The following is an 11,440-nucleotide window of genomic DNA, read 5'->3' on the forward strand; positions in this document are numbered from 1 at the left end:
TTGTCCTGAAAAAGGGACGTTTCTTTTTTTGCTGAGTTTAGTTCGCTCAGATTACACAGATCCACAAATAATTTGAAAACAAACCCGATTTTGATAAACTCCCATATCTACTGGGTGAAATACCACAGTGTGCCATCACAGCAGCAAGATTTGTGACCTGTTGCCACAAGAAAAGGGCAACCAGTGAAGAACAAACACAATTGTAAATACAACCCATAGTTATGTTAATTTATTTTCCCTTTTGTACTTTAACCATTTGCACATCGTTACAACACTGTATGTATACATAATATGACATTTGTCATGTCTTTATTATCTTGGAACTTCTGTGAGTGTAATGTTAATTTTTCATTTTTATTGTTTATTTTTCACTTTTGTATATTATCTACTTCACTTGCTTTGGCAATGTTAACATATGTTTCCCATGCCAATAAAGCCCCTGGAATTTAATTGAATTGAGAGAGAGAGATGACATGACATAATTACATCTCCTCCTCCTTCCTTGGCTTTCAGCACTGTCAGACATTAAAACCTCTTTTTGATTCCTTCTTAATGGTGATGTTTGTATTAATGTATTAAGGAATGACAAGTGGTTTGTTTGATGATGGATATACACTTTTAAATCAGATTATTTGGTTTATTTTCATGTTATGCTACAAATCAGATACATATGAGGATTAGTGTGGTGGGCCACAAGACAGAGGAGAATGCTACAGTGATGTATAGGATATTGAAAGAAAATTGGTATTTTATAGTCTACAGAATATATAATTAATTATTCTATCATGCTCTTGGGTGCCTTTTTTTGCTGACTTGCACATCAAGGATATGCCTTCACCCCCCTGTGTAGGCTAATGTCATCCTAGGGACATGTTGTCTATTATAATGCATGAGTTAGATGTAGGCTACAAGTCAAGGGCTAATCATACAACAATAGCATTACTGCCAGTCAAAAAGATCCTAAAAAGTCAAACTTRTCTTAGCACATACTTCACCTGTCAGAAACAATCTCTGTCACTAGTAGAAGCACACGTTGACGATCCTCTCTCGTTACTTTTTCTGGGTTTAACATCGGTCTACACTGACCCCTGTCGTTGAATTAATCAACTGCACAGCCTACCCTGAAATTCATGAAGCTGTCTCTGAGAGTCCCTGTAGGACCCTCAGAGGCAGATAATATTGTCGTTAAATAAATCAATGAATGACAGAATTATTTTATAATAAATAATATAAATTACAGTTATGAAACATTTTACAATAATGTGTACATGCCAATCAAAATGTAAGCTCGTGCGTGCTTACTTTAGGTGGCCAAGCTTTTTGCCATATTAAAATTAAGTTGTGTCGGTTGCTGCTGCGCTTTGTGCATAGACTAGAATCGTTCCAGAAACTGCCCAGATTACAATTGTCTCTTGTTTAGACCTCAATACCAAGGTCAAGATGTTTGAGGAGGCTAGTGAGGTGTTCGATAACGTGTTTAAGTCCTCTTTCCCCTTGACTTTCATTGTGTTTATCCCTGCGGTGCTGATTCTCGTCTCACCCCTTCCAACCGAAGCGGCACATGAATTCACCGTGTACCGCATGCAGCAGTATGACCTGCAGGGACAACCGTACGGTAAGCATTTAAAATAGCTAGCTAACTATGTATGTTGTGCAAGTATTAAATTGTAATGCTGTTCTGTGGTTTGCGATCCTGATATAAGGCATATATTTCGTCAAGTAAACGCTGTCTGTCACTGCAAAATTCTAGCTAGCCAACGTTAGCGTGCTAGCCAGGGACTGTTAGCTATCTCAAAAGCTAGCTATAACGGCTGTTAGTTAGCTAAGTTAGCTGTCAACCCAGGTCCTCCTTCATTCATGCGGCAGAGCTCTCTCTCATTCCTCCTATTCATATGTATATACTCTGGACTAGTTAGTGTTATGGTTGTTATTCACTGGCAATACCACGTTATCTTAGCTAATCTTAACTACCAATCGTTACCATTTCAATGATAAGTTGTCCTAAAAACTAACGCGAGCAGCTACAAACCCTCAGAGCCCTAGGGAGTGCCACTCACCACAACCATAAACACGCGACACCCATCAGGCTATAACCATGTCGTATTTAGTTCAAACCATACAATTCGAATACGATGTGCTGTGTGATAGCTAACGTTAGTAGACTATAGCATTGCATCAATCATGTCAGCTAGCTAGTCACTGAACGGTGTTTCCATTTATCTCTCCCCGACTGATCTGATCCCACTTGTGATTCCCAGGTACCAGGAATGCCATATTGAACACAGAGGCCCGCACAGTGGAGGCGGAGGTGCTAAGCCGCCGCTGTGTCATCATGCGGCTGGTGGACTTCTCATATGAGAGATATCAGAAAGCCCTGCGCCAGTCCGCTGGGGCTGTGGTCATAATTCTCCCCAAGAATATGTCCACCATGCCACAGGACATAGTACAGGTAATAAGCATTATAATGCCTTATGAGTGGGTTTATAACTGTACAGCTAACAACCCTGGAAGTCAAATCAAGATGCAAGGCCCTGTGTTTCCTTGAAAGCCAGAGCTGTTTGTGTCCATGTAAGGTATGTTTATATTACACTTAGAGAAAACGGCAGTCACAACACTCCCTCCTTATCAGTTGTGACCCACTCAAAGAAAAACTTGAAAAACCAGACTTGTTGGAGTGAAGTAGGCGAAAGATGAAAATGTTATGCTGTTTCACGTTCACATTCTGATGGTGTAATAGTCTTGTGAATGATAACCAGTCATTCAGTCATTCAGTATTCCTCCACATTGTAGCAGTTCATGGAGCTGGAGCCAGAGATGCTGGCCACAGAGACCATCGTTCCAGTGTACTTTGCACTGGAGGATGATGAGCTGCTCTCCATCTACACACAGACCCTCACCACCTCCTCCTCCCAGGGGTCCTCCTCTGCAGCCGAAGGTACAGGAGATTTTTTATTTACATTGTGTAAAGCACGGTTATTCAACTTGAAAACTTGAAGCCCACGGGCCAGATCCGGCCCATTTGTCAATTTAGAATGTCCCTTTGATAAATTCTGAACATTAAAAAAAGAAAAGAATTGTTAAAAAAATCCATTCAAAAATCCGATATATAGTGCCAAAAGGAGCCCTCGTTCAATATTCTCCAATGGGAGAATCTGTTTTCCTGTAGTCCCGCCCATTAAGTGATGTCAATCAATATCATCCAACATACCAGTTACAGCCAATCAGAGCTGCTAAGAGGGGTACAGGGTGTTTCTGCCCACCTATCGGCTCTTTCACCGCAGATGACATCACTACCCTGCCTGATACAGCAGAGCGTGCTTTGCGGTGAGTTAAAAAAATACCATGGACTCGCTTCTGGCTATCATAAACTTAATCCGATCGACATACATGGCTTGTTTCGTAGGCTGCTGAGCATCATCTACCACAATGATTTTCGGTGGCTAAGCAAGGGTAATAATGCTCTCTTGAGAGAGAGCAGCCTATGTGAGCATAGGGAGGAAATAGTTGCTTTTCGCCACGATTGCCACCACAAGAAAGCCAACACATATCTAGCGAAAATGCTTGATAAGGAGTTTGTATCAGATGTTTGTTTTTCAATCAATTGAATGAACTTAATTTGGGACTACAGGGGATGGATAAATAAAGCAGTTGTTGACATGATTAAAAAATATTTTCAAAATAAATGTATTTTCTCCTCTGATTTGAGCCCAAACTAAACGTTCCATCGGCCTACATTGTGCAACTATATTCAATAATCATCAGTACAGATCACCCCCACAAGTGTTTAGATAAACTGAAATCTAACAGAGGTAGTGCAGTTTGTTATAGGGACCCGTTCTCTACTAATGCTGGGGGAGCGAGAGACTTCTCTGGAAAAACTCAAGTGAGATGTAAATGAAAACAAAAGATGAGGCTATATAAAACGGACAGAAAAGTAAAAATGTATGTTATGCAGGTCAACTGTTAAGTACAAATATGTTCCATTATAAAATAAATAATTTTGCTAATCTTAAACCACTTAACATATACTTTTAGCGACATTTCATTTTAATAAAAGGGCTTCATAGGATTATTATTGTGTTTATCCCATGTAGAAAATGTATTTTTCACATCTGGCACCCATAAGAATATAGTTGAATAGCCTTGGTGTAAACCATGATAAATATAATTATTTCTAGTGAATTTCTTTTTAGCGCTCTAATGCATTTTCCTCATGTCTTTTCAGTGCTGATACACACAGCCACGGCCAATGGCTTTCAGATGGTGACGAGTGGGGCTCAGAGCAAGGCAGTGAGTGACTGGGCCATCACCAGTCTAGAGGTGAGAATCCTTATGGTTAAACTACTGTTCTGTAGCCGTTTAATGATTATGTAGCATTGTGACATTTAATCCAAGTTTCTGTTAATTGGTGACATTTTAAAATATAGACGGATTAAATTAAATTGTATTTGTCTCATGCTTCGTAAACAACAGGTGTAGAATAACAGTGAAATGCTTACTTACGGGTCAATACAGAATGAATTGTATACATCTCTTAAAATAGTGACACAAGGAATAAATACACCGTGAATAACAATAACGAGTACAAATAGCATGGCTTATATACAGGGAGTACCAGCACTGAGTCTGTGCAGGGGTACGAGGTAATTGAGGTAGCTATGTACTTATAGGTAGGGGTAAAGTGACTAGGCTACAGGATAGATAATAGACAGTAGCAGCAGCGTATGTGGTGAGTGTGGAAGTTTGTGTGGAGTCAGTATGCATGTGTGGGCGTGTTATGTGTGTGTGGGTGTATGTAGTGTGTGTGGGTAGAGTCCAGTGTGTGCATATTCAGTCCAGGAGAGTTAGTGCAAAAAAAGGCTAAATGCAGGTAGTCCGGGTAGCCATTTAATTAGCTATTCAGCAGTCTTATGGCTTGGGGATAGAACCTGTTCAGTGTCCTGTTGGTTCTAGACTTGGTACTCTGGTACCACTTGCTGTGCGGTAGCAGAGAGAACAGTCTATGGCTTGGGTGGCTGGAGGCTTTGACATTTTTTGGGGCCTTCCTCTAACACTGCTTGGAATAGAGATCCTGGAATGCAGGGCGCTGTACTCATCACCCTCTGTAGCGCCTTGCAGTCGGGTGCCTTGCAGTTGCTGTATCAAGCGGTGATTTTGCTGTAGGAATTTTTGAGGATCTGAGGCCCCATGCCACATCTTTTTAGCCTCCAGAGGGGGAAGAGGCGTTTTCGTGCAATCTTCACAACTGTGTGGGTGTGTGTGGACCATGTTAATGCCTTAGTGATGTGGAACTCGAAGCTCTCGACCCGCTCAACTACAGCCCCATCGGTGTGAATGGGGGCGTTCTCGCCCCCTCCGTTTCCTGTAGTCCACGATCAGCTCCTTTGTTTTGCTGACGTTGAGGGAGAGATTGTTGTCTTGGCACCACACTGCCATGTCTCTGACCTCCTCCCTATACGGCTCAAATCAAATCAAATGTTATTTGTCACATACACATGGTTAGCAGATGTTAATGCGAGTGTAGCGAAATGCTTGTGCTTCTAGTTCCAACAATGCAGTAATAACCAACGAGTAATCTAACCTAACAATTCCATAACTACTACCTTATTCACACAAGTGTAAAGGGATAAAGATTATGTACATAAAGATATATGAATGAGTGATGGTACAGAACGGCATAGGCAAGATGAGGTAGATGGTATCGAGTACAGTATATACATATGAGATGAGTGTAATGTAGGGTATGTAAACATAAAAGTGCATAGTTTAAAGTGGCTAGTGATACATGTATTACATAAAGATGGCAAGATGCAGTAGATGATATAGAGTACAGTATATACATATACATTATATTAAGTGGCATTGTTTAAAGTGGCTAGTGATACATTTTTGATCAATTTCCATCAATTTCTATTATTAAAGTGAGCTGGAGTTGAGTCAGTATGTTCGCAGCAGCCACTCAATGTTAGTGGTGGCTGTTTAACAGTCTGATGGCCTTGAGATAGAAGCTGTTTTTCAGTCTCTTGGTCCCTGCTTTGATGCACCTGTACTGACCTCACCTTCTGGATGATAGCGGGGTGAACAGGCAGTGGCTCGGGTGGTTGTTGTCCTTGATRATCTTTATGGCCTTCCTGTGACATCGGGTGGTGTAGGTGTCCTGGAGGGCAGGTAGTTTGCCCCCAGGCTGCCTTGTCGTCGATGATCAGTCCTACCATCGTCAACAAACTTGATAATGGTGTTGGAGTCGTGCGAGGCCACGCAGTCGTGGGTGATCAGGGAGTACAGGAGTGTGGAGTGCAATAGAGATTGCGTCATCTGTGGATCTTTTGGGGCGGTATGCAAATTGGTGTGGGTCCAGGGTGCCTGGGATGATGGTTTCAGCTCGACTGAGGTTCTTGATACCATGTCTTGTTATGAGGTGTTTTGAATGTCACGTCTATGCTAATATGGCAACAATGACCAGACTTTCAAAGCATTTCATGGCTATAGATGTGAGTTCTACGGGGCAATAGTCATTTAGGCAGGTTACCTTGGCATTCCTGGGCGCAATGACTATGGTGCTCTGCTTGAAACAAGTTGGTATTACAGACCGGGTTAGGGATAGGTTGAAAAATGTCAGTGAAGACACTTTCCAGCTTGTCAGCACATGCTCTGAGTATGTGTCCTGGATTAGTGTCAATGCACTTATTAATGAAGCCGGTGACTGATGTGGTGATCTCTTCAGTGTTATTGGATGAATCCCGAAACAAATTCCAGTTTGTGCTAACGAAACAGTCCTGTAGCTTAGCATCTGCTTTATCAAACCACTTCCTGTTTGAGTTTTTGTTTGTAACCAGGGGGATAAAGTTTTGGTCTAATTTGCCTTGTATGCGTTTCTGTGTGTAGAGTAAAGGAGATCTAGAGTTTTGTCGCCTCTAGTTTTTTCAGTTTGAGCATTAAAATCACAAACCATGAGAAACGCTGGCTCTGGATGTGCATTTTTGTTGTTAGCTCATTGCCCTATACAGTTTGTTGTAAGTCAGTCTTAGTGCCAGCATCGGTTAGTGGTGGTAAATAGACAGCTACGAAAAATATAGATTAAAAACTGTAGAGCATACTATTTACCAAGAGTTATCATAGGTTAACTGACAACTTCACCAAAATGATGCRCACGCTTCAAAAGGGCAGAAGGCTGTGTGTTGTTGTGATTCTAGATGGCCAGATAGCTAGCAACAATGACAAACTGCCATGTGGTGAATCTTAAGTGCACGTTTCAGCTTGTTTGATCTTGTTCTTGATACCATGTCTTGTTTTGACTGTCACGTCTATGCTAATATGGCAAAAATTGACTAACTGTAACAATGGATTTGAGAGACAAGTGCTTATTGTGCAACTTTGTTTATGTTTTCAATAAACATTGGCAAATAAATAGTGTACATGTTATCAACAATCTAAGCCAACCCCATCTGTTTTGCCACATACTTGCTCAAGCATCCAGTTTTGTTGCTAAACAACCAATTAGGCCACCAGTAGACCAGTACTCTAATTAGCACACTGCCTCACACTTTGGGTGTAAAGGTATTAATAAGCAGATAACTTGTTCGTTTTCTTAACCTTAAGTAATTCTCGACTCTATAGTACATTCGGAAAGTATTCAGACCCCTTGACTTTTTCCTAATTTTGTTACGTTACAGCCTTATTCTAAAATGTATACAATTTCCTCATCTACATTATGACAATGCAAAAACAGGTTTTTAGAAACTTTTGCAAATGTATTAAAAATAAAGAACATATCACATTTACATAAGTATTCAGACCCTTTACTAAGTACTGTTAGGTTCTTATTTTTCAGAGTAAATAACTCACGGACACTAGAGAAGCTTAACCAAGTTTAGTTCTCCCTAAAGGGTCGGCACGGCTGTATTCAGACCAAAACATGTTCCTGTTCCTGGAAGCACTTCGGACACTCCTCCTTCTCTCCAATCCTTACATCTTATGGTTCCACAGGAAGAGCGTGACTGGATACTAAACCCTTATTACTCAGGGGATCTGACCTGACCTCAACCCCTCTTTCGCCTAATCCACAGATGTCCTCCCGTATCACATATCACACTCACGTGACTCCCAGCACATTTCACAGCCACTCTGTCTTTCTACAGAGAAGCATTAACTTCTGACATAAAACCCAGTCTCTCTCACTCCTTTATATACTGCTTCGGATCTATCATGTCTTTAGTATCTCAATGTTCAAGGTTTACCCTAAATCCAACAGTACTTTGTTGAAGCACTTTTGGCAGCGATTACAGTCTCAAGTCTTCTTGGGTATGACGCAACAAGCTTGGCACACCTGTATTTGGGGAGTTTCTCCCATTCTTCTCAGCAGGTCCTCTCAACTCTCGGGTTGGATGGGGAGCGTCGCTGCACAGCTTTTTTTAGGTCTCTCCAGAGAGATTCGATCGGGTTCAAGTCCGGACTCTGGCTGAGCCACTCAAGGACATTCAGAGACTTGTCCCGAAGCCACTCCTGTGTTGTCCTGGCTGTGTGCTTAGGGTCATTGTCCTGTTGGAAGGTGAACCTTCGCCCCAGTCTGAGGTCCTGAGCACTCTGGAGCAGGTTTTCATCAAAGATCTCTCTGTACTTTGCTCCGTTCATCTTTCCCTCGATCCTGACTAGTCTCCCAGTTCCTGCTACTGAAAAACATCCCCACAGCATGATGCTGCCACCACCATGCTTCACCGTAGGGATGATGCCAGGTTTCCTCCAGACGTGACACTTGGCATTCAGGCCAAAGAGTTCAATCTTGGTTTCATCAGACCAGAGAATATTGTTTCTCATGGTCTGAGAGTCCTTTAGGTGCATTTTGGCAAACTCCAAGCAGGCTGTCATGTGCCTTTTACTGAGGAGTGGGTTCCGTCTGGCCACACTACCATAAAGGCCTGATTGGTGGAGTGCTGGAGAGATGGTTGTCCTTTTGGAAGGTTCTCCCATCTCCACAGGAACTCTGGAGCTCTGTCAGAGTGACCATCGGTTTCTTGGTCACCTCCCTGACCAAGACCCTTCTCCCCCCGATTGTTCAGTTTGGCCGGACGGCCATCTAGAAAGAATCTTGGTGGTTCCAAACTTCTTCCATTTAGGAATGATGGAGGCCACTGTGTTCTTGGGGACCTTCAATGCTGCAGGAATGTTTTGGTACCCTTCCCCAGATCTGTGCCTTGACACAATCCTGTCTCGGAGCACTACGGACATTTCCTTCGACCTCACGGCTTGGTTTTTGCTGTGACATGCACTGTCAACTGTGGGATCTTATATAGACAGGTGTGTGCCTTTCCAAATCATATCAAATCAATTGAATTAACCACAGGTGGACTCCAATCAAGTAGTAGAAACATCTCAAGGAAGATCAATGGAAACAGGATGCACCTGAGCTCAATTTCGGGTCTCATAGCAGTCTGAATACTTATATAAATTAGGTATTTTTGTTTTTAATACATTGCAAACATAAAAAAAAAATAATCTGTATTCACTTTGACAATATTGGGTATTGTGTGTAGWTTAGATTTTTTGAAAACATTTATTTAATCAATTTTAGAATAAGGCTGTAACGTAACAACATGTGGAAAAGGGGAAGAGGTCTGAATACTTTCCGAATGCACTGTATGATATTCTAGATAGAAAGTGTTTGCGTGTGCATGTGTGTTTTGAACTAAGCTAGGTGTCAAACCCAGGGGAATAATGGGCTTAGCCATGCAGTAGGGGATCAGGAGACTCCTGACTCTGAGATGGATCAAGTGTTCAGCTCTACATAATGCACACCAGGGTTGGGCTCAATTCTAAATTAAGACAGTCCATTTAGGAAGTAAACTAAAGTTGCAATTCAATAAAAAATTACATTTTATTTTTCATGTCTTCTCAATAAACTGAAAAGTAGAAGAATGTATTTGAAAAGTTTTTATATTTCTGAATGTTAAATTCAAATCACTTCCTGAAAGCGTTACATTCAAATTGAGCCCAACCTTAATGCATACGGCCACTACCAGTCAATGGCCTTGTTTCACATACAGTACCAGTCAAAAGTTTGGACACTTACTCATTCAAAGGTTTTTCTTTATTTTTTATATTTTCTACATTGTAGAAACTATGAAATAACACATGGTATCATGTACTATGCCAAGAGTGTGCAAAGCTGTCGTCAATGCAAAGGGTGGCTATGTTGAAGAAATCTAAAATATATTTTGGTTACTACATGATTCCGTGTGTTATTTCATAGTTTAGATGTCTTCACTATTATTCTACAATGTACAAATATAGGAAAAACCCTTGAATGAGTAGGTTTGTCCAAACTTTCGACTGGCACTGTATAATGGTTTTTAGTTGAAGTCATTGTGAGAGGCCTCCCGTGCCTGACTTCATTGATATGTCTAAAGTTTCGACATACCCTTAGGTACATTCTTTATTTTCATACAAGATGACAGCGAATGTACTAGTATGTTTTGAGATGTTTTAGAACTGATGTATAAAATGTAAATCCTAATACAATATACTGTTGTCTAATCATTGTAGCCCCATCCTCTCCTAGGGGCGACTGGCTGGAACTGGAGGAGAGGACCTGCCCACCATTGTCCTGGTGGCTCACTATGACTCTTTTGGTGTGGCTCCGGTACGCCCAGCTCTCCCTTCATGCACCTCAATATACTCTTTATTACAGTGCCTTCGTAAAGTATTCATACCCCTGGACTTATTCCAAATTTTGTTAGCCTGAATTCAAAATGGATTTATCTTATTTTCTTCTCACCTATCTATACACAATGCCCTATAATGACAAAGTGAAAATATGGTTTTAGACATTTTTGCAAATGTTTTCAAAATGAAATACAGAAATATCATATTTATATATGTATTCACACCCCTTAGTCAATACTTTGTAGAATCACCTCAGACTTATTCAGAAAGAATCAAAGGACTTTCCACACCTTGATTGTGCAACATTTGCCCATTATACTTTTCAAAATTCTTCAAGCTCTGTCAAATTGGTTGGTGTGTTATGCAGGTGAATGAGGACCCAAAAGCGACGTAATAGTAACAGAGTCTTTATTCCAGTATTAAACAAATAATGATTCTCCTGGATATAATCAATGGTAAATCCAAAACAGGAAACTGAAATCCTCTCGTCAATAGAGAGGAACGACTGGAGACGCGACCACAGACTGCAGGTCGCTTCGGGAAGGCACTGGCCGTAGCTGACATAGACACCTGCTCACACGCAGCATCTGAAGAAGGCAAAGAACACGACAGGGCGGAACAAGGACACAGGAACAGCAAACATCAAACAAGAATCCCTGCTTGTCGGATTCTTGTTTGATGTTTGCTGTTCCTGTGTCCTTGTTCCGCCCTGTCGTGTTCTTTGCCTTCTTCAGATGCTGCGTGTGAGCAGGTGTCTATGTCAGCTACGGCCAGTGCCTTC

At 41.3% G+C, this 11,440-nt stretch overlaps 1 protein-coding gene and 1 long non-coding RNA gene across 7 annotated transcripts in view; one reads left to right on the forward strand and one right to left on the reverse strand.

The window, feature by feature from the left end:
- Window positions 1-1,308: 1,308 nt before the first annotated feature.
- The window catches only part of LOC111952101 (BOS complex subunit ncln), a 35,678-nt gene continuing 25,546 nt past the window's right edge, over window positions 1,309-11,440 (forward strand). For 4 of the 6 annotated variants that reach the window (XM_023970579.2, XM_023970580.2, XM_023970581.2 and 1 more), the window contains exons 1-5: window positions 1,309-1,615; window positions 2,259-2,449; window positions 2,791-2,935; window positions 4,226-4,320; window positions 10,556-10,636. In XM_023970579.2, coding sequence (XP_023826347.1) covers window positions 1,441-1,615; window positions 2,259-2,449; window positions 2,791-2,935; window positions 4,226-4,320; window positions 10,556-10,636 — 687 coding nt within the window. In that variant the 5' untranslated portion in view covers window positions 1,309-1,440. The remainder of the gene's footprint in view (window positions 1,616-2,258; window positions 2,450-2,790; window positions 2,936-4,225; window positions 4,321-10,555; window positions 10,637-11,440) is intronic. The other 2 variants (XM_070435111.1, XM_023970583.2) reach the window with 2 other exon arrangements.
- The window catches only part of LOC139023045 (uncharacterized), a 10,718-nt gene continuing 10,328 nt past the window's right edge, over window positions 11,051-11,440 (reverse strand). Inside the window, exon 2 of the long non-coding RNA XR_011474125.1 lies at window positions 11,051-11,318. This is a non-coding gene — a long non-coding RNA (uncharacterized lncRNA). The remainder of the gene's footprint in view (window positions 11,319-11,440) is intronic.

The sequence above is a fragment of the Salvelinus sp. IW2-2015 genome, linkage group LG26, assembly GCF_002910315.2.
Source record: "Salvelinus sp. IW2-2015 linkage group LG26, ASM291031v2, whole genome shotgun sequence".
Classification (NCBI taxonomy): domain Eukaryota; kingdom Metazoa; phylum Chordata; class Actinopteri; order Salmoniformes; family Salmonidae; genus Salvelinus; species Salvelinus sp. IW2-2015.